Raw genomic sequence first — 24,746 nt, 5'->3', positions numbered from 1 at the left:
CTCTTTGTTGACCATAAAGTGAATAACTCAACAACAAGTTCACTATATGGACCCCTTATATGTTTATACATGGTAATCATATCCCCCTTAATCTCCTCTTGTCAAGAGTGAATAAATTCAGTTCCTCTAACCTTTCCCCATAGCTGAGTTCCTCCATGCCTCTTCTCAGTTTGGTTATCTTGTATGCTTTGAATCTATTTGAATCTATTGGATCAACATGACAGCCAGGAAACTAGCATTGCAGGAGAGGTAAGTAGTAGCGGACTACTTGTGTATTTTAGCACAGGTTTCATTCAAATGTTACACTGGTGTCTCTGAGCAATAAATTATTACATAATTTAATTTATTTTAAATAATATATTGCTAAAAAACTTTTTTTTAATCAAAGACACAAACATAATCCCAAAAAGATCTTAGTTACTCTCTATGGAACCTTTAATCTGCGCAAAGAAATATATAAATGTTGCAAAGGGTTTCTTATTTAGTCATCGGGCCTATCCAATGATACACATCATACAGAACGTTGTACACTTAAATATATATAATAATATACTTATTTTTTCTCTTGCTCTTCTTATATTTTATTCAATGTATGACTTCATATGTTTGTTTTTCATAGTTAAATAGAAATTATGGTAAAAAATACCTCTTATAAAGACTATTCTTGTAATAGTAAACATGAACTACATTTGTCATTTTAACATTTTTATTTTCAGCTATATTTTTATTTATTTTTAATGTGTTTTTGTTGGTTTATTTAAATTTTAATACACTTAACCACCTATGGATTTTCATGAGAGACCATTTGTAAATAGGGTAAGTAATCTATTTTTTAAATTTCAAGCTGAATTCACTAAGTGATCTTTGATGAGAATTATAATTTGGTAAATAATAATTTCTATAGCTTAGCGCATTGAGCAACCAGTTAGCTTAAGTCTCCACTTCTGTTATGGCATTAAAGTGTATGTAATCCCAAATACTAAGATACAAGAACTAATGCGCAAAACCACAACCTCATATATAACATAAACAACCTAAATACTAAAATACGGTACCAGATAAAAAAGCTGCCAACATAAATGGGTGCACTCAACACCCCAGTGCGTAGATAATAAAATTAGATAATATGTGGCGATATTCTACCCTCCTGTACCACACTGCAGAGAGCAAATTCACTACTGTTGTATCAATCAGTATGTCTATAGTCCTTCTACTACAGATAGCAGGTGTGTGGCAATACACCTTCCAACCATTCAAAAAGGGATCTGGGAAGAACTCCAGTTTCTATCTGAATGATAGCAACATAAACTTCCTTAACCTCCCTGGCGGTATGATTATTTCGGATTTTAGGTGCTGAAAGCGGTACAATTATTTTGCATGGAAATTTGGCGTTTTATATTGTAGGTCTGTAAATCTTAACAATAACACACTTAAATCTGTCCAAACCAGAGTCTAGTAGATATCCCGGGTATGATAAAGTTTGAAACACAAAAACATAAATTATAATATAATAAATAAAAATAAATAATAAAAAAAAATAAAAAAAAATAGTAATAAAATAAATTTCCCCACAATTCCCTATCGCTCAATTCTGCAAGTGTTCTAATTTACTATCGCTGTTTTCTAGCTGGTCTAAAGCCACTTTTGACGTAAAGGGACACTTTTTGGTTGCTATGGACAATCTCCAGTTTCCAGGCAGAAAGAACAGTGTATATCATGTAAAACTGCATGCAGGGCATAGGACAAAGCACTGGGGACAAAAGGGATGTGAAATCATTTCATACAGTACTGTAATCTGTAAGATTACAGTACTGTATGTGTTATGATTTTTACTTTTTTTTTTATTTGCCGCCAGGCTCCGCCCCGTGCGTCGCGCCGCTCGCAGGGAACGGAGCCTGGCACGGAGAGGCTTCGGAGGAGGACGGACCCCTCGGACACTGCGGGTGACATCGCAGGATCCCGGGGACAAGGTAAGTAACGCCGCCCCAGGATCCTGCAATGCGATCCCGAGTGTGGCTCGGGGTTACCGCTAATGGGACTGAATTTTAACCCCGAGCCACACTCGGGAAAACCGCCAGGGAGGCTACTAATAAATACACTGTGTAATAATCTTAAATAAGTCCCAATAAAAAACCCTACGTACCAAATGTATTAATAAAGTGGCTTGTGCACAATGTAATCCCTGATGCAATAACCAAATCAAATGAATGACGTATGTATCAAATGATAAAAAGTGACATCAATATGTGGCTGCAAATACAGCCCAAACCACTTACTAAAGTGCAAGAATACTAAATAAGTGTACAAGAAAATTCAGATACTATGTGTAATATCATGAGAAGAGTGAACTTGTCTTCTCAAAATATAGCAATTAAAATAACCCAAATGTGCAAAAAAAGTCATAAATAGTAAAAATGCAACTGGAGATGCGGAAAACTTCCCGCAGCAACACATAAATAATATTAAGCAAAAAGTGACATAAGTGCAACAATGTTGTATTAATTATAATACTGTAGTCCAAAAAGTGACAATAGTGCAATATAGTCCACACCGATGCTATTATCATGCAAAATGTGACTTCTGGTGTTCACACCATAGAAAGGTCTATTCAAGAAGTGCAGATAGCAGTGACTTGTGCTGTTCTTCTATTTTACTTCTGGTGCACACACCAATTGTTCCCCCCAGCCTCTCACCTCCAGTAGCGGCCCCCAAATGGGCCGAGTAAGGCAGATGGATAATGCTATGGTAGAGGGGTTTCCTGCAGCAATACACCTTCCCAGAGGGATGCCCGTGGATCTGGCTCTCCGTCTCACCTCTCGCCTCTCACAGCAGTCCCACAGAAGTAGTTAAAAAGAAAGGAAAAGCTCCCATAGTGTAGTAGTTAAAAGTCCAATTTATTGAAGCAAACGTAGTAGCTTACAATGAAGTAAAAAACGAGCAGTAAAAACAGTGTTACAGCTTCCGGGTTCAGCCGTCCCCGGGAAGCGTCGGCACCTGGCTCCTCCTACCCTGATGCGTTGCGTCACACCACGTGACTTTGAGTGACTTTCTAAAGTGACCACGTGACTTTCTAAATACAACTCATTGCCTTGTAACTGTAATTGTGCAAACTTTTTGTTATTATATATATATATATATATATATATATATATATATATATATATACACACAGTATCTCACAAAAGTGAGAACACCCCTCACATTTTTGTAAATATTTTATTATACCTTTTCATGTGACAACACTGAAGAAATTACACTTTTCTACAATGTAATGTAGTGAGTGTACAGCTTGTATAACAGTGTAAATTTGCTGTCCCCTCAAAATAACTCAACACACAGCCATTAATGTCTAAACCGCTGGCAACAAAAGTGAGTACACCCCTAAGTGAAAATGTCCAAATTGGGCCCAAAGTGTCAACATTTTTGTGTGGACACGATTGTTTTACAGCACTGTCTTAACCCTCTTGGGCATGGAGTTCACCAGAACTTCACAGGTTGGCACTGAAGTCCTCTTCCACTCCTCCATGACGACATCACTGAGCTGTTGGATGTTAGAGACCTTGCGCTCCTCCACCTTCTGTTTAAGGATGCCCCACAGATGCTCAATAGGGTTTAGGTCTGGAGACATGCTTGGCTAGTCCATCACCTTTACCCTCAGCTTCTTTAGGAAGGCAGTGGTGGTCTTGAAGGTGTGTTTGGGGTCGTTATCATGTTGGAATACTGACCTGCGGCCCAGTCTCTGAAGAGAGGGGATCGTGCTCTACTTCAGTATGTCACAGTACATGTTGACATTTATGGTTCCCACAATTAACTGTAGCTCCCCAGTCCCTGCAGCACTCATGCAGCCCCAGACCATGACACTCCCACCACAATGCTTGACTGTAGGCAAGACACCCTTGTCTTTTTACTTCTTACCTGGTTGCCGCCACACACGCTTGACACCATCTGAACCAAATAAGTTTATCTTGGTCTCATCAGACCACAGGACATGGTTCCAGTAATCCATGTCCTTAGTCTGCTTGTCTTCAGCAAACTTTTTGTCCTGTGCATCATCTTTAGAAGAGGCTTCCTTCTGGGATGACAGCCATGCAGACCAATTTGATGCAGTGTGTGGCATATGGTCTGAGCACTGATAGACTGACCACCACCCCTTCAACCTCTGCAGCAATGTTGGCAGCACTCATATGTGTATTTCCTAAAGACAACCTCTGGATATGACACTGAGCACGTGCACTTAACTTCTTTGGTTGACCATGATAAGGCCTGTTCTGAGTGTAACCTGTCCTGTTAAACAGCTGTATGGTCTTGGCCACCGTGCTGCAGCTCAGTTTCAGGGTCTTGGTAATCTTCTTATAGCCTAGGCCATCTTTATGTAGAGCAACAATTCTTTTTTTCAGATCCTCAGAGAGTTCTTCGCCATGAGGTGGCATGTTGAAATTCCAGTGACCAGTATGAGAGAGTGAGAGCGATAACACCAAATTTAACACACCTGCTCCCCAATCACACCTGAGACCATGTAACACTAACGAGTCACAAGACACCAGGGAGCGAAAATGGTTAATTGGGCCCAATTTGGACATTTTCACTCACTTTTGTTGCCAGCGGTTTAGATATTAATGGCTGTGTGTTGAGTTATTTTGAGGGTAGAGCAAATTTACACTGTTATACAAGATACTGTATATATACAGTATATATAAATATATGTATAATCATTTTGATTTTGCCATAGTTTCACTTTAAGTCAGTCATAGTTATAAAAAGCTATGTAGTGTTTCAAACGCTTCTCCTGAATTTTCATTCATTGTCATTCGTATGAAAAACAAGTTTATTTAAGCATAGTTTTATTAAAAGACTCCTGATGATGTCAGACGTTGCTGAGATAAAGCGTCCGGTCATAGAGTATGTGACACGTCACTTCCGCTAGTTGGAGCACAGGTGGAACACAAACAGCGTACCTGCATGGTCTGTATTGGGCACATCGTTTTTATGTTATTTTACTTATGGAATAAAGCCTTTTTTACATACTACACCATGAGGAGCCCCTTCTTGTTTTCTTGAAACGTGACCAATCATTGGAGTTCTTTGTGCCGGGGGCCAGTCTTTCATCAAGAAGGCATATCTCCATTGGTATCTACGCTTGTTTTCACTACCTGTAATGGGTGTCAAATTAGTCTGGTGAGTAGGCTGTTTGCTTGGTGTTGGTGGAAGACGACACTCATCTCACCCAACCATTAAGGATTCTTATCACTCACTGGATTGAAGATTCTGGTGGTGGTTCACGGGCATCTATTCAATTAGTTTATTTATATTTATGGACTCTTAAATCAGTATTATTTATCACAGTTTTCTAGTACGTTTAATTTATTTATTATCTCATGTATCTATATATGGACATTTAATTTAGTATCAATTATCACTATTTTTATCACGCTAATTTGATTATTTCATGTATTTACATAATTATGGTTATTGGAGCATGATATGAAATTTATTTGATTTCTTTAACACATTATTAGACTTTTGGTCTCACTACCAGTTGCTCCTCAGAGGTTCACAGTACAATTTTTATTTTTTTGTTTATTTTGGTCCAGGGTGCTCGGCTTATAGCTATTTCCTATGATTTTCCACTGGCAGGCCTACCCACCTCGGATAATGCAGTCTCTGAGCACATATTAAAACAAATGTTTATGACCCTGCAGAAGGGAATTCAGAGAGATACCTGTATTTACAAATCCATCTCCGACCTTCAAATGCAAGTAGACGACTTGGGGGACCATACAGACAAAGTAGAAAGACAGCTCACTGAGTTTACTGAGGCCTATAACGAGTTAGTAGACGCTCATCGTGAACAAGCGACTGAACTACAATGCATTCAAACAAAATATATGCTAAACTCATCTCAACTGACTAGCTACTTTAACCCCACAACTAGTTCACCCTGACCAGCTTGGTTTTGTGCTCAGCTGACAAACTTCAGATGGCACCAGATGTTTTGTAAACCTAATTTAATGGGCGGCATCCATTGGCTATACATGCAAGCAGTCCTTTCCTAATATGGCTTTACTGGGTGTATTCTCTCAGCCATATCCAAATTATACACCCAACCCTCAGCCAAAGTCAGGGCTGCCCGCTTTCTCCAATAATATTTTCTTTTCTTTGATTATGGAACCACTTGTCGAACATGTTAAGTCCCATCCCCTGATTTCAGTACTATCAACTCTGCACAGCATAAAATAGGACTTTACGCTGATGACATACTAATATTCCTGACTAATCCAACACAATCCCTCCCACCTCTTTGTACACTACTAGATCACTTTGGTGTGATATCCTTATACAAGCTAAATCATTCTAAATCTCATATACTAGCTATTGGCCTTACATCTCACCTCAGACAACAAATTGCGGATGCCGCTCCATTTTCATGGGCACCTCTGGATACCTTGTCCTACTTAGGAATACAACTTATCTCCCCAGGCTTGATAATGCTACCCCTCAATTTCTTGGTACTCATGAACACTTTAACAAAACTTTGTAGAAGCCTTAAATCTGAAGTTGTCTCATGGGCAGGTCATATCTCTCTGATAAAAATATATTTACTGCCACATATCTTGTACCTTTTCCGAACATTTTCCATTCTCCTACTCCCCGATGCAACTTAGGAAAATTCAAAACCTCATGCACAACTTCATCTGGAATTCTAAGAAATATTGCGATAGAACAATGATCTTGCACATGCCTACCAGACTTGCAGGAATGGAGGCTCCCAACATCATCAATTACTACAACGCAACCATCTTATCTCAATTTAGACCATGGTGGACCCCGGCCCTAAGATTACTTTGGACTCAAACCGAAGCCGCTGCCTCACAGCTGGACTTAAAATTCCTTCTGGGAGCTACTTGGACACATCAACCAACTCAGGCACATTTCCTAGACACTATCATAGCAACCATTAGGGCATTGTCTACTGTGACTCACCCCTCTCGTGGAATCTCAAGACAGGCATTATACTTTCTGCCACTGAGATAGTTGGAGCCGATAATACAAGACTTCTTGTTATCACATTAGGAAAGAGCTGGGATTCATATCATTTCACAGCTATATTCTATGACTCGATTATACTCCTTCCAAAAAGTCACCACCAAATTCTCCCTGAAGCCTTCAACTTTCTACAAATACCTGCGTGTGTCACGCACTCTAAGGAATCATTCCCTTCATGACAAATTTCTGTCCATAATAAATACTCCACCACCCAGGCGGTTAGGGGTGAAACCCCTCTACTTCTTACTTACGAGCCCTACAAACCCACAAAAAACATCCTATATGTTCTACTGGGAAACCGCCTTATAGTTCTCTGTCGACCATGAGTAACTTTATGTGGCCGCACGGCTCCCCCTCAAACACTCCAGATGCCTCTCACACTGGAAAGCATCCCAAAAGCTCCTTCAGAAATAATATTTCACCCCTCAAAACTGTCTACAAAATACCCCGATCACTCCCCACAATGTTAGAGAAACTGTGGATATATAGGCTCAGCCCCACATATTTAGTGGTTTTGCCCCAAAGTTGCTGCCTTTTGGACTGCTATTTTCACTTTGGCCTCCTTCATCCCCAAACTCCCACTTAAACCAGACCCAAAACTTGCCCTACTAGGAATTGGTATAGAAACTTGGCTTCCTGAATCTCATGCTATCTTGACTCATATTCTCATATCAACCAAATTCACCATTTCTAGGAGCTGGAAACAAGCATTACCCTGATGTCAAAAATAAGGTACAGACCTTGAATGAACACACTCTGTTTGAATTTATGTTTGCTAATGCCCACTTCCTCCAGGACAAGTTCCTTACCACGTGGTCTCCATGAATTTCCCATTCATCATGCACTCTACCCCTTCCATAACATTGTAAAGTAACTAAGCTTCTCCATTATACATCTCTAAACTAGAAGCCTAAGTGTGAACCTACTCCATGCTATTCATGCAATCCATATAAGCAACTCCCTCTTTTTTTTTAGGTGTCATACCTGCCTCTAAATGTTTGCATATATCTGCATTCCTCTCTTCACTTCCCAAAAACCCAATGCCTAACTTCCTCTCCCCCTCCCAATTTCCCTCTCCCCCCTCCCCCTCTCTCTTTTCTTCTTTCCACTACTGAGTTCAGCCACCCTCAAGGCTACTGTTTACTTTTTGTCAAGTCAAGTGACTGCATTGGCTAAAAATTAGTCTACTGTACACTCTGGGACTTTGCATTTTACTTTGCTGTATTGTATTTCTGTTTTACTATATTAAATCAATAAAGACATACTGGAACTAAAAAAATAAACAAAGGTTCACCTCATTTACTATTATTCATTTTGCAAAATGAAAATATACTTTTAATGCTACTGCTAAAATATATACATGTTTTAATAATCTTCTCTTCTCTTATATAACACAGACCACACATAAAGGAAATGTCACCACATTTTTCATTTTGAGGTTCAACAGTAATGCCTTATATAATCTGCTGCTCTTCACCTTGGTCCTTATTATATACATTGTGACAATATGTGGAAACTTTTTGATCATCATGTTGGTATATTACAGCAAGACCCTTCATTCTCCCATGTACTTCTTCCTCTCCCAACTCTCTATATCTGACATCATGCTGACCACAAATATTGCTCCTAACATGTTACATGTTGTTCTACATAAGTGGACCCCCATATCCTTTTCTGGTTGCATCACTCAGTATTTTGTATTTTGTTCAATAGAAGCATTTGAATGTTATCTTCTGACAGTGATGTCCTATGACCGCTATCTGGCCATCTGCTCTCCTCTGCATTATGCCTCCATTATGAAACAAACACTTTGCATTGAACTAGTTCTTGCATCCTGGATTTTAAGCTGTTCTATGGGATTAATACCAACACTTGAAATATGTCAACTAGAATTCTGTGGGCCAAATGTTATTGACTATTTATTTTGTGATTTCAATCCTCTTGTGGAACTTTCTTGTTCGGATACATCCAGAGCTCAAATGGAAGTTACCTTGTTGTGTGTTCCTATCATAATATTACCCTTTCTGATGATAGTGGTTTCATATACTTATATTGTTTTGACTCTGGTAAAGATACCCTCCTCTTTGGGAAGACAGAAATCCTTCTCCACTTGTAACTCCCATCTTACTGTCGTCTTTATGTTTTATGGAACCCTAACTGCCACATATTTAATTCCAAACAAAGGACAATCACAAACGATCAGTAAGATGATGTCCTTGTTGTACACAGTTTTTACTCCCTTTGTAAATCCTTTCATATACAGCTTGAGGAATAAAGATATCAAGAAAATAGTAAATAATTGGCTCCATTAAGTAAAGCAGATCGCATGTGGTATTTAGGACATCGAACATATTTTTCCCAAATATCTCATGCGATAATGAAAATGTCAATTTACTATCCCTTTATGCTATATTTACCTAAAAAAACAAAAAATGTTTGGTAAATAACTCATGAAAGGGTGTTAAAGTCAATTCATTAAAGAAAATAAACGAGGTGGTAAATAAGTAGGGGTCCAGACATGTGCTATTTAAGCTAAAACAATTAAACTTAAAACTGGCGCTCAGAGGCTATAAGGCAAATAACTATAAAAGTTAATAAAATTATAAAGTCTTAAAGCTGGATCAATCACGGTGTAATCAGGATGGTGTTGGAAGTCTTGGACAGGAGCCAGGAAGCAGTCTATAATGCAGGAGAAGATCCCTGGAGGATAAGTCATAGATAAACAAAACACCGGATGTAAAACTTTTCATTTCTTGTGGGGTACTGTGTGGCCAGATTCACAAAAGGCAGCTCTTCTTATAGAGAGAAGTCAGCTCAGATCCATCCAGGTAAAAAACGAAAAGAGAGAGGAGCGCCACTAATTAAAATCATTTATTCACCAATGTATAATCAAAGTATCAGCTTACATGTAGGAGCAGTATGTAGAGCAGACAAGTTTAATCCCAGATGGGAGAGGAGGAAAGGAACAATCAGCGGTTCCCAGGGGATGCCTCTAAACACAACGCAGTCTGGCGGAAAGCCAGGATGGTGCAAAGCCTGTCTGTGCGGGGGGACGGAGCGGCAGCTCAGGAAGCAGCTGGCGGTGTTATCAGTGGGGAAAAAAACACAACGCGTTTCTGAGCATGCGCAGGGTCCATACGGCACATGCGCGCTCCTTTATCAAGTGTAGAGTAAGGGGAAAGTGAAAGGCTATTTATAGTGAGCCAAAGCTAATTGGTGGACATTCGCAGCTGATTAAAATCATTACAGGAATGTCAGTGTATGACATACGGGCAATTGCAATTGTATATAAAAAGGCCTGAGCACATATGTGTATATTTATAATGATACTAGATGCCTGATACTATTAAGAAAAACAGGGGAGAGAGGCTACTAAAGAAATATATGTCTACAATTAGTGAGTGATTAAAAAGAGATATATCTAAAAAATATATGTATATCTGAGCATACATGATAAACCTATCATATAAATATTAAAAAAGTTATGAAAACATGACCACAAGGTAAACTGAATGATGAGAGAAAGTGGGAGATATAAAAATGAAATTATATGACAATGTATATGTATATATATATATATATATAAAAAATAAATAATGATAAAAATATATAAAAAAAAAATATATATATAATGGTAATAAAAATAAAAATTGAAATATTGATAATGGGTTTAATGATAATGGAGAGAAGTTTGCGGAGGTAAAATATTATTGCTATTGCTATTGGCTCACTATAAATAGCCTTTCACTTTCCCCTTACTCTACACTTGATAAAGGAGCGTGCATGTGCCGTATGGACCCTGCGCATGCTCAGAAACGCGTTGTGTTTTTTTCCCCACTGATAACACTGCCAGCTGCTTCCTGGGCTGCCGCTCCGTCCCCCCGCAGAGACAGGCTTTGCACCGTCCTGGCTTCCCCGCCAGACTGCGTTGTGTTTGGAGGCATCCCCTGGGAATCGCTGACTGCTTCTTTCCTCCTCCCCCATCTGGGATTATACCTGTCTGCTCTACATACTGCTCCTACATGTAAGTTGATACTTTGATTATACATTGGTGAATAAATGATTTTACTTAGTGGCGCTCCTCTCTCTTTTCATGTGCTACTTAAGGAATGTAAAAATATAATAGCCAATTTGGAGTAGTCTCTACCTTTGTGAATCAGTAGTTTTGCAACAGTAATACATAGAAGCCAAAATATGGATAAAAACAGAAACATTGAGGTGGATTTACTAAAATATTTCCATGTGTAGTTGCTCCAGAGCTTAGTAGATGGGGGGGGGGTTCACTTTACAAAAAATACACAATCTCATGCAAGAAAAATTTTATAAAAATGGTATTTTTGCTTGAACATGATTGAGTGATGGAAGTCATCACAACTCTCCCTTATGTAATATGCTCTGGATCAACTGCACTGCAAGGTGCTCAGTCTATGTGCCTTTAGTAAATCAACTCCATTACAAGTAGTGAAATATATTTATTTTCTCCTGTCATTTCACCAGATTTTCAGAGACTTTTTTGTGTATATAGAATCATATACACAATATTACCAAAAGTATTGGGAAGCCTGCCTTACATGCACATGAACTTTAATGGCATCCCAGTCTTAGTCCGTAGGGTTTAATATTGAGCTGGCCAACCCTTTGCAACTATAACAGTTTCAATTCTTCTGGGAAGGCTGTCCACAAGGTTTAGGAGTGTGTCTATGGGAATGTTTGACCATTCTTCAAGAAGTGCATTTGTGAGGTCAAGCACTGATGTTGGACCAGAAGGCCTGGCTCACAGTCTCCACTCTAATTCATCCCAAAGGTGTTCTAATGGGTTGAGGCCAAGACTCCGTGCAGGCCAGTCAAGTTCATCCACCCCATCCATGTTTTTATGGTCCTTGCTTTGTGCACTGGTGCGCAGTTATGTTGGAACAGGAAGGGGTCATCCCCAAACTGTTCCCACAAAGTTGGGAGCATGAAATTGTCCAAAATGTCTCAGTATTCTGACACCTTCCCTTCACTGGAACTAAGGGGCCAAGCCCAACCCCTGAAAAACAACCCCAAACCATAATCCCCCCTTCACCAAATGATTTGGACCAGTGCACAAAGCCAGATCCATGAAGACACGGATAAGCGAGTTTGGGGTGGTGGAACATGACTGGCCTGCATAGAGTCCTGACCTCAACCCGTTAGAACACCTTTGGGGTGAATTAGAGTGGAGACTGCGAGCCAGGCCTTCTCATCCACATTAGTGCTTGACCTCACAAATGCACTTCTGGAAGAATGGTCAATTATTCCCATTGACACACCTCTAAACAGACTGTTGACAGACTTCCCAGAGGAGTTGAAGCTGTTATATCTGCAAAGGGTGGGCCAACTCAATATTGAACCCTACAGACTTATAGGGCGTACACACGGTCGGACTTTGTTCGGACATTCCGAGAAACAAAATCCTAGGATTTTTTCCGATGGATGTTGGCTCAAACTTGTTTTGTCTACACACGGTTGCACAAAGTTGTCAGAAAATCCGATCGTTCTAAACGCGGTGACGTAAAACACGTACGTCGGGACTATAAACGGGGCAGTGGCCAATAGCTTTCATCTCTTTATTTATTCTGAGCATGCGTGGCACTTTGTCCGTCGGATTTGTGTACACACGATCTGAATTTCCGACAACGGATTTTGTTGTCGGAAAATTTTATCTCCTGCTCTCCAACTTTGTGTGTCGGAAAATCCGATGGAAAATGTCCGATGGAGCCCACACACAGTCGGAATTTCCGACAACACGCTCCGATCGGACATTTTCCATCGGAAAATCCGACCGTGTGTACGGGGCATAAGACTGGGAAGCCATTAAATTTCATGTGCATGTAAAGGCAGGTGTCCCAATACTTTTGGTAATATAGTGTACATCATTTGCTGCATAAACCTCTCAATCCCTCCAAAGATCATACAATGTACATGCATATCACCATGGTCTAATCCCTTGATAGAACATATGCCATATATATAGTGGGAAGACTTTACTTTTCACAATTTTTGCAAGACAGAATCGGATTAGGAATGGACATGTATTCTTACAAAGGTGTGGAACTTGAGTTATTAGGAGAGGGGTGTCATCAATTTGAAGGTTTGGCAGATGGATACCAGAGTGACACCTTCAAAAATATCAGAGAATGATGACAAAACAGACCGATTTTTTGGAGTGACCGTCCAAAAATATAGCAATGTCTTTGCCATATATCACAGCAAAAATAACTTGGAAGTGTAACTAAAGACAAAACGGTCTCTTTTATTTTGGATAGAGTAATGGAGGGTTAGAACCCCTGTATGTTTTTTTTTTTCACCATCTGTGTCCCATTGGGGAGATTTTCCCTTACTTATGCCCTGTACACACGATAGGATTTTCCAACAACAAAATCCATGTTTTTTTTCCCGACAGATGTTGGCTCAAACTTTTCTTGCATTTCCACGGTCACACAAATCTTGTCGGAAATTCCAAACGTCAAGAACGTGGTGACGTGCAACACGTACAACGAGCCGAGAAAAATGAAGTTCAATAGCCAGAGTGGCTCTCCTGCTTGACTCTGAGCATGTGTGGAATTTTGTGCGTCGGAATTGTGTACACACGATTGGAATTTACGACAACGGATTTTGTTGTCGGAAACTTTGAGATCCAGATCTCAAATTTTGTTTGTCAGAAATTCCGATGGAAAATGTCCGATGGAGCCTACACACGGTCAGAATTTCCAACAACTAGCTCCCATCGAACATTTGTTGTTGGAAAATCTGACCATGTGTACGGGCACTAGTGTTCAATGTCAACCTAAAATTAAAATTAAAATTCCAGTATATATACCATAATTTTTATATACTATAGCTGTCACACAAACCAATTAATATATACCTATTGTTTTTTTTTTTTTTACTAAAGACAAAAGCTGATCTTGCAACATTGGATCTCTCAAACCTCTTCAACTTTAAAGATGTGGTTAGCCCATATGGGATTAATTTTGAGATATGAGTGCTTGATGTATCAGCATAGAGGCAGCCCTACCCAGTTCAATAAGATCTGGGGATGCTGGCTAGCTACACCTGGCTTGGCTCCATTAGATCTCATTCTTGATAGGCTATTGACTTAACATGGGAACTCAACCGCTCAGTGTGTCCTCACCCTTGGAGTGGGTTTACTTTAAAGTACTGTGGAAGAGATATGATAAGAATGTGTTCCTAAACCATATCTGAGGATGCATACGCTGTGAGATATAAAGACTAATGTCATCTCAGGTTCAATCTGTTTTATAAACCTGCTTTGTCTATGTACAAGAAAATTATTCTACTTTGTATTTTGTGAAGGTACTGTATAAATGTAATAATTCGGAATGTGCATTGTTTATTGTACTGTTAAAAGTTGTTAATAAACTTTATTCTGATTTAAAAAAAAAAAAAAGACATGTAGCAAAATACATTTTGGCCTAAATTTTTGAAGAAATTTGATTTTTTACATTTTTTTTATGACTCGATATGTTTTATGACATAAAGTAAATATAAATATATATATATATATATATATATATATACAAATATATATATATATATATATATATATATATATATATATATATATATATATATATCTATCTATCTATCTATATATATATATATATATATATATATATATATATATATATATATATATATAAAAAATATATATATATATATATATATATATATATATATATATATATATATATATATAAATATATATATATATATATATATATAGATATATATATATATATATATATATCTATATATATATATATAGATATATATATATAGATATATACTGTATATAGATATATATATCTTTTTTTTTTTCATTTAGCTGCAAACAGGCCAACTTCCATCTAGACTTTCAATCCATTCTGTGGTCTTCCAATAACTTCTCTGAAACTGGAATAGCTTTATTTTCTAACCTATCTTCTGCTTAGAGTGATTGCAAAGCTTATTTTATTAATAAAATAATAAGCATGTTATACTTACCTGCACTGTGCAATGGTTTTATCCTCCTCTTCTTGGGTCCCCCGCCAATACTCCTGGCTGCTTTCCCCCACTGAGTGCTATGTGGACGCTCATGCGCTCACTCCCAAACCCCGCTCTCTGTGTGAAAAAGACACAAAGAGTGGGACTTGGCCCCTCCCTCACTCCCTCATCACTGGCTCTGATTGACAGCAGAGGGAGCCAATGGCTCCTGCTGCTGTATGTGAGCCAATGGGGAGCGAGAGAACCTCAGCTTTCATGCACATCGCTGGATAAAAATTGGGCTCAAGCATGTATTTAGGTGGGCTGGGGAGAGCTGCATGCAGAAGGTTTTTTTACCTTACTGCAAAGATTTCAATAAGGTAAAAAACCTTCTGCTTTTACAACCACTTTAGGTTCTGGGTCTCCTACATAATCAAAGCCCACATCTCCTCTGTTCTTGATCCCTTTCCTTTCATATTATTTCATATTCCTTTCATATTATTATTCATATTATGCAAACCTTTCTTTAATTCCAGGAGTAGATAAATCCAAATCATCGAGAAAAAGGACTTTTTTCAGGAATTATATTCAGAATTTTCCCAAGAGTTCTGTAGATTTTGGTTTCATCTTTGCTGCTGAACTTCTAGTTAAAAATATCACCTAGATATGAGGTTTGGGTTTGCCACTGCTGTAGGTTCACCGCAAATACTTGGGATTAGGGATGAGCCGAACACCCCCCGGTTCGGTTCGCACCAGAACCCGCGAACGGACCGAAAGTTCGCACGAACGTTAGAACCCCATTGACGTCTATGGGACTCGAACGTTCGAAATCAAAAGTGCTCATTTTAAAGGCTAATTTGCATGGTATTGTCCTAAAAAGGGTTTGGGGACCCGGGTCCTACCCCAGGGGACATGTATCAATGCAAAAAAAACTTTTAAAAACGGCCGTTTTTTCGGGAGCAGTGATTTTAATGATGCTTAAAGTAAAAAAAAAAAAGTGAAATATTCCTTTAAATATCGTACCTGGGGGGTGTCTATAGTATGCCTGTAAAGTGACGCGTGTTTCCCATGTTTAGAACAGTCCCTGCACCAAATGTCATTTTTAAAGGAAAAAATCTCATTTAAAACTGCTTGCGGGTTTAATGTCATGTCGGGTCATGGCAATATGGATGAAAATCAGTGAGACAAACGGCATGGGTACCCCCCAGTCCATTACCAGGCCCTTTGGGTCTTGTATGGATATTAAGGGGAACCCCGCACCCAAATTAAAATAAGGAAAGGTGTGGGGCCACCAGGCCCTATATACTCTGAACAGCAGTATACAGGCGGTGCAAACAAGACAGGGACTGTAGGTTTGTTGTTAAGTAGAATCTGTTTGTAATTTTGAACATTTTTAACGTGTTTAGCTCCAGCCAAAAAATCTTTTCTAAGCTTTTTGGAAAACATAGGGAAGGGTTATCACCCCTGTGACATTTGTTTTGCTGTCTTTCCTCCTCTTCAGAAGATTTCACCTCACTTTTTTGTCCCAATGAAAAATGTTTTTTGAAAATTTGGGTTTTTTTGTGGAACAAGGATTGGAAAGCATCAGTGGAAAGGAGAAATTGTTTTCCCATATTAACTCTTACAGGAGAGAATTTCCCTTCCTAGGGGTAGATTTCATCTCACTTCCTGTTGTCTCCTTCCGTTTGCAAGTAGGAGTCGTTTGTAAGTTAGATGTTTGAAAGTAGGGTCCTGCCCTATATACTCAGCAGAAATTTGGGCCTTAGGTGTTGCTGTGGCCACAACACTGTAAGCCCTCACAGGGCCCTGCTGTGAAATATTAGATCAAGAATTGTAATTACATGCCCCTGTTGAACAGGAGCTGAAAAATTAGGCCTTAGGCACTGGTGCTGGTGCCACAACACTGCAACCCCTCACAGACACTCTAGTTGGAACGCAGGAACGAGCCCTGCTGCAAATTATTGCTTCAAAAATTGTAATTACACGCCCCTGTTAGACAGGGGCAGAAAAATTGGGCCTTAGGCACTGGTGCTGGTGCCACAACACTGCAACCCCTCACAGACACTCTAGTTGGAACGCAGGAACGAGCCCTGCTGCAAAGTATTGCATCAAAAATTGTAATTACACGCCCCTGTTAGACAGGGGCAGAAAAATTGGGCCTTAGGCACTGGTGCTGGTGCCACAACACTGCCAACCCCTCACAGACACTCTAGTTGGAACGCAGGAACGAGCCCTGCTGCAAAGTATTGCATCAAAAATTGTAATTACACGCCCCTGTTAGACAGGGGCAGAAAAATTGGGCCCTAGGCACTGGTGCTGGTGCCACAACACTGCAACCCCTCACAGACACTCTAGTTGGAATGCAGGAACGAGCCCTGCTGCAAAGTATTACATCAAAAATTGTAATTACACGCCCCTGTTAAACAGGGGCTGAAAAATTGTGCCTTAGGCACTGGTGGTGGCGCCCAGAACCAAAAATGTTCTTACAAGCTATCAGCGTGATGATTGAGGAGGAAGAGGATAATTACTCAGGGATAGTCACTCAGCATCAGCATAGGCAGTCTTTGAAGGGATCTGAGATTTCAAAAAAAATTATTCGGTTACATCAGCATCAGGTGCTTGGTAGCTGGTGGTGATCCAAGACTCATTCATTTTTATGAAGGTCAGCCGATCGACCGAGTCGGTGGACAGACGCACCCTGTGATCGGTTACCACGCCTCCAGCAGCACTGAGAACGCTGGATGCAGGACAGGCCAGTAGCTCAATTGCATACTGTGCAAGCTCTGGCCAGTGATCCATCCTCAAGACCCAGTAACCCAGAGGATTTTCGGTGGGAAAGGTGTCCAAGTCTGATCTTGCCCCTAGGTATTCCTGCACCATGTAAAACAGACGCTGGCGATGGTTGCTGGAACCGATCATACCTTGGGGCTGCGGACCAAAAAATTGTCTGAACGCATCGGTCAGACGGCCACCTTCTCCACCGCTCCTTCTTTGACTGACCGAAGCCTCAGCAACACGTTGTCCAGAAACAGGAGTTTGTAACCTCCCAGTCTCTGGGAACGCGTTGCACAGACCTTTCTGCAAGGCCTCCCAAAGATGTTTCATCCTCTGCTCCCTCTGCGATGGCAAGATAAGGTCCGCAACCTTACCCTTGTAACGTGGATCAAGGAGGGTTGCCAGCCAGTATTGGTCCTTCTCCTTGATACCACGAATACGAGGATCCTTACGCAGGCTTTGCAGGATCAGGGAGGCCATGCAGCGTAGGTTTGCTGAGGCATTCGGTCCGGAGTCCTCTGGGTCACTAAGAACGACATGGTCCGCAGCCACCTCCTCCCAGCCACGTACAAGTCCATGTGTTTCTTGGGACTGATCCCTTAAAGACTGCTGCTGATGCTGAGTGCCAGGCTCCACCTCCATACTGACACAATCTTCCTCCTCCTCCTCTTCCTCCTCGTCCTCTTCCTGTGTGATCGGCGGGCACGCAGGAACACTGTCTGGATAAAGGGGGCCTTGAGAGCTAAGGAAGTCCTCCTCTTCCTGCCTCTGTTCTGCCTCAAGTGCCCTGTCCATTATTCCACGCAGCGTGTGCTCCAACAGGTGGACAAGGGGGACAGTGTCACTGATGCATGCACTGTCACTGCTCACCATCCTCGTGGCCTCCTCGAATGGTGACAGGACAGTGCATGCATCCCTGATCATGGCCCACTGGCGTGGGGAAAAAAAACCAAGCTCCCCTGACCCTGTCCTGGTGCCATAGTCGCACAGGTACTCATTGATGGCCCTCTGCTGCGTGTGCAGCCGCTGCAGCATGGCCAACGTTGAGTTCCACCTGGTGGGCATGTCACAGATTAGGCGGTTCTTGGGCAGGTTAAACTCCTTTTGGAGGTCCGTCAGCCGAGCACTGGCATTATATGACCGGCGGAAATGCACACAGACTTTCCTGGCCTGCCTCAGGACATCCTGTAAGCCCGGGTACCTGCCCAAGAACCGCTGCACCACCAAGTTAAGGACGTGAGCCAAACAGGGCACATGGGTCATTTGTCCCTGTCGGAGGGCAGAGAGGAGGTTGGTGCCATTGTCGCAAACCACCATTCCTGCCTTAAGTTGGCGTGGCGTCAACCACCTCTGAACCTGCCCCTGCAGAGCTGACAGAACCTCTGCCCCAGTGTGGCTCCTGTCCCCCAAGCACACCAGCTCAAGCACCGCATGGCATCTTTTGGCCTGCGTACTTGCGTAGCCCCTTGAACGCCTACGGAGCACCGCTGGTTCCGAGGAAGAGGCCATGGAGGAAGAAGAAGAGGAGGGGGTGGAGGAGAGAGGTGTGTCACAATCAGCATTTTGGAGGCGTGGTGGCGGAACAACCTCCAACACTACTGCACCTTGTCCTGCATCCTTCCCAGCTGCCAGCAGAGTCACCCAATGCGCCGTGAAACTTAGGTAACGTCCCTGTCCATGCCTGCTGGACCATGAGTCAGCGGTAATATGCACCTTACCGCTGACCGCCCTGTCCAGCGAGGCATGGACATTGCCTTCCACATGCCGGTAGAGAGCCGGAATCGCCTTCCGTGAGAAAAAGTGGCGTTTGGGTACCTGCCACTGAGGAACCGCACATTCCACAAACTCACGGAAGGGGGCAGAGTCTACCAACTGAAAAGGCAGCAGTTGAAGTGCTAGCAATTTTGCCAAGCTAGCATTCAACCGCTGGGCATGTGGATGGCTGGGAGCAAACTTCTTTCGGCGGTGCAGCAGCTGGGGCAGGGAAATTTGCCTGGTACAATCTGACGTCGGTGTACCAAAAGCAGATTGCCCACAAGTACTTGGCTGTGACACACCTAATTCTACACCTTCATTCCTCTCACTGCAGGTCTCAGAGAGGACTGAAGGTCTAGTGGGGTTGGAAATCTCAGCTGATGAGGAGCAAGGAGAGATCCTCTTTGTTCTTTGGTGTGGGTCTTTTAGATACGCTTGCCAACGAACTGCATGGCAGGTCAACATATGTCTGGTCAAGCATGTGGTACCCAAGCGGGAGATATTTTGGCCACGCGAGATACGCTTGAGACATATGTTGCAAATAGCAGCGGTGCGATCTGATGCACTCGTCTCAAAAAAGGCCCACACCAAAGAACTTTTTGAATAACGCGCAGAGACTGCAGCGCCCTGCACATGTGGAGCTTTGGGGTGTGATGCAGTCAATGTGCTGCCCTTAGGCTGGCCCCTGGAGGGCATCCTGCCTCGTTGGTGATGTGCTGCCGCCTCCTCCTCCTCCTCCTCCTCCTCCTCTCTCCTATCAGGCACCCACATTGAGTCAGTGACCTCATCATCCCCTCCCTCCTCATCACTGGAGCAAACCTGGCAGTATGCTGCAGCAGGGGGAGCATGACTGCCAGATTGCTGTCCTTCTTGGGCACCCCCTCTGTCCGCGCTCATGTTACTGCCTTCATCGAGCTCAGTATCGTCATCAGAGCCTTCCAAACGCTGGGCATCCTCCTGGAGCATGTACCCAACACTGTGGTCAAACAGTTCGAGGGAATCCTCATGAGGACATGGTGGAGCTAGGGAAGGAGTCACTGATGACATTGAGCTGAGGGAAGAGGCCGCTGCTTTGCCAGACAAAGCACCCTGGGCATGGGTGAGAGAGGATGAGGAGGATGAGGACGGCTTGGTCATCCACTCGACCAAGTCTTCCGCATGTTGCGGCTCAACATGGCCAGCTGCCGAAAAAAAGGCCAAGCGTGTCCCATGGCCACGTGCTGATGAGGATGCACCGTCTCCACGACCAGCACTAGACACAGAGCCTGCTTGCCCTCTCTTATTGGCTTGTGACTGTCTGCCTCTCCTTCTTGGCCTTCCAGACATACTAATGGCCTGTAGCTGCACTAAGCTGGGATAGAACACCTGTAATTTTCTTCAAGTAGCTTTATATACTGTAACCAGACAAGCCTGCCTGTCAGTAGGAAGATAACAGGAACGGATCTAGCTGAACACTGTGAGCAGGACGCACTGTACTAAATGTAAATAGTCTAGCTGCCTGACCGTGGTACTAATAGGATCAAATAGAACACCTGTAATTTTCTTCAGGTAGCTTTATATACTGTAACCAGACAAGCCTGCCTGTCAGTAGGAAGATAACAGGAACGGATCTAGCTGTACACTGTGAGCAGGACGCACTGTACTAAATGTAAATAGTCTAGCTGCCTGACCGTGGTACTAATAGGATCAAATAGAACACCTGTAATTTTCTTCAGGTAGCTTTATATACTGTAACCAGACAAGCCTGCCTGTCAGTAGGAAGATAACAGGAACGGATCTAGCTGAACACTGTGAGCAGGACGCACTGTACTAAATGTAAATAGTCTAGCTGCCTGACCGTGGTACTAATAGGATCAAATAGAACACCTGTAATTTTCTTCAGGTAGCTTTATATACTGTAACCAGACAAGCCTGCCGGTCAGTAGGAATTTAACAGGAACGGATCTAGCTGAACACTGTGAGCAGGACGCACTGCACTAAATGTAAATAGCAGGAACGGATCTAGCTGAACACTGTGAGCAGGACGCACTGCACTAAATGTAAATAGTCTAGAAGATAACAGGAACGGATCTAGCTGAACACTGTGAGCAGGACGCACTGCACTAAATGTAAATAGTCTAGAAGATAACAGGAACGGATCTAGCTGAACACTGTGAGCAGGACGCACTGCACTAAATGTAAATAGCAGGAACGGATCTAGCTGAACACTGTGAGCAGGACGCACTGCACTAAATGTAAATAGTCTAGAAGATAACAGGAACGGATCTAGCTGAACACTGAGCAGGACGCACTGCACTAAATGTAAATAGCAGGAACGGCTCTAGCTGAACACTGTGCGCAGGACGCACTGCACTAAATGTAAATAGCAGGAACGGATCTAGCTGAACACTGTAAGCGGGACGCACTGCACTAAATGTAAATAGCAGGAACGGATCTAGCTGAACACTGTGAGCAGGACGCACTGCACTAAATGTAAATAGCAGGAACGGATCTAGCTGAACACTGTGAGCAGGACGCACTGCACTAAATGTAAATAGCAGGAACGGATCTAGCTGAACACTGTGAGCAGGACGCACTGCACTAAATGTAAATTGCAGGAACGGATCTAGCTGAACACTGTGAGCAGGACGCACTGCACTAAATGTAAATAGTCTAGAAGATAACAGGAACGGATCTAGCTGAACACTGTGAGCAGGACGCACTGCACTAAATGTAAATAGCAGGAACGGATCTAGCTGAACACTGTGAGCAGGACGCACTGCACTAAATGTAAATAGCAGGAACGGATCTAGCTGAACACTGTGAGCAGGACGCACTGCACTAAATGTAAATAGTCTAGAAGATAACAGGAACGGATCTAGCTGAACACTGTGAGCAGGACGCACTGCACTAAATGTAAATAGTCTAGAAGATAACAGGAATGGATCTAGCTGAACACTGTGAGCAGGACGCACTGCACTAAATGTAAATAGCAGGAACGGATCTAGCTGAACACTGTGAGCAGGACGCACTGCACTAAATGTAAATAGTCTAGAAGATAACAGGAACGGATCTAGCTGAACACTGAGCAGGACGCACTGCACTAAATGTAAATAGCAGGAACGGCTCTAGCTGAACACTGTGCGCAGGACGCACTGCACTAAATGTAAATAGCAGGAACGGATCTAGCTGAACACTGTGAGCAGGACGCACTGCACTAAATGTAAATAGCAGGAACAGATCTAGCTGAACACTGTGAGCAGGACGCACTGCACTAAATGTAAATAGCAGGAACGGATCTAGCTGAACACTGTGAGCAGGACGCACTGCACTAAATGTAAATAGCAGGAACGGATCTAGCTGAACACTGTGAGCAGGACGCACTGCACTAAATGTAAATTGCAGGAACGGATCTAGCTGAACACTGTGAGCAGGACGCACTGCACTAAATGTAAATAGTCTAGAAGATAACAGGAACGGATCTAGCTGAACACTGTGAGCAGGACGCACTGCACTAAATGTAAATAGCAGGAACGGATCTAGCTGAACACTGTGAGCAGGACGCACTGCACTAAATGTAAATAGCAGGAACGGATCTAGCTGAACACTGTGAGCAGGACGCACTGCACTAAATGTAAATTGCAGGAACGGATCTAGCTGAACACTGTGAGCAGGACGCACTGCACTAAATGTAAATAGTCTAGAAGATAACAGGAACGGATCTAGCTGAACACTGTGAGCAGGACGCACTGCACTAAATGTAAATAGCAGGAACGGATCTAGCTGAACACTGTGAGCAGGACGCACTGCACTAAATGTAAATAGCAGGAACGGATCTAGCTGAACACTGTGAGCAGGACGCACTGCACTAAATGTAAATAGCAGGAACGGATCTAGCTGAACACTGTGAGCAGGACGCACTGCACTAAATGTAAATTGCAGGAACGGATCTAGCTGAACACTGTGAGCAGGACGCACTGCACTAAATGTAAATAGTCTAGAAGATAACAGGAACGGATCTAGCTGAACACTGTGAGCAGGACGCACTGCACTAAATGTAAATAGCAGGAACGGATCTAGCTGAACACTGTGAGCAGGACGCACTGCATTAAATGTAAATAGTCTAGATAGAAGATAACAGGAACGGATCTAGCTAAACTGAATACAGTGTATATATATATATGCAACACCTGGGATGCATATATATACACAATACACTGTAAGTGCAGCTAACTGACTGACTGTTCTGCCTAATCTATCTAACTCAAATCAAATGACACTGTCTCTCTCTCTCTCTATCTCTCAGCACACCGGAACACACACTACACAGGGCCGCCGTGCAGGCGGCCTTATATAGTGTGGGGTGTGTACTAAATCCCCTGAGCCATAATTGGCCAAAGCCACCCTGGCTTTGGCCAATTACAGCTCTCTCTACTGACGGCGCTGTGATTGGCCAAGCATGCGGGTCATAGTGCATGCTTGGCCAATCATCAGCCAGCAATGCACTGCGATGCCGCAGTGAATTATGGGCCGTGACGCGCCACACGAATTTAGCGCGAACGGCCCATAACGTTCGCAATTCGGCGAACGATCGAACAGCCGATGTTCGAGTCGAACATGGGTTCGACTCGAACACGAAGCTCATCCCTACTTGGGATTAACAAAGTTCAAGAAAAACATACTTTTGACCAAAATACCACTCTTGTAACCTAGCGGATGATGCAATTAGTCAAAGCTGCACACCTTTTGGTCACCTCATAAGAAAAGATGCATTTCTAGGCAAAGGTGTCTGATGGGACTGACCCTACCATTACAGACAAAGTTAATGGAGGATCTTATTTGTGCCTTTTGCAGCCCATGTAAGGGTTCTTTCACACTTGCGAATACACCCTGCCTGTGAAAACCCTAGTGGGAGTTCCTGTCATTAGTTATGAGGGGCAGCCCTATCAAAAGCAATGGGAGGGTCCCAGCTCCCACAGCTACTCATGTCCACTCGCATGTAATTGCTCATACAGCAATCACATTTAAGTGATGAGCCCTGGACTGCCTGCATCCGGGGCCAATTACTCGCATATGATTGCTGCATGAGTGATTAAATGCGAGTGGGCATGATTAGCTGTGGAAGCTGGAAGCCTCTTATTGCTTTCAATGGGACTGCCTCTTGTAGATGATCACGGGAAATCCTG

At 42.4% G+C, this 24,746-nt stretch overlaps 1 protein-coding gene across 1 annotated transcript; it reads left to right on the top strand.

Moving 5' to 3' along the window:
* The first annotated feature begins 8,573 nt into the window (after positions 1–8,573).
* Positions 8,574–9,356, top strand: LOC141134273 (olfactory receptor 1468-like). Its single transcript, XM_073623850.1, has one exon. It carries the CDS (start codon positions 8,574–8,576, stop codon positions 9,354–9,356), a length of 783 nt encoding a protein of 260 aa, XP_073479951.1.
* The last annotated feature ends 15,390 nt before the right edge of the window (positions 9,357–24,746 follow it).

The sequence above is a fragment of the Aquarana catesbeiana genome, linkage group LG03, assembly GCF_042186555.1.
Source record: "Aquarana catesbeiana isolate 2022-GZ linkage group LG03, ASM4218655v1, whole genome shotgun sequence".
In the NCBI taxonomy this organism is placed as follows: domain Eukaryota; kingdom Metazoa; phylum Chordata; class Amphibia; order Anura; family Ranidae; genus Aquarana; species Aquarana catesbeiana.
Note: the sequence above shows the minus strand (reverse complement) of the source record. Positions and strands in the feature narration are given on the sequence as shown.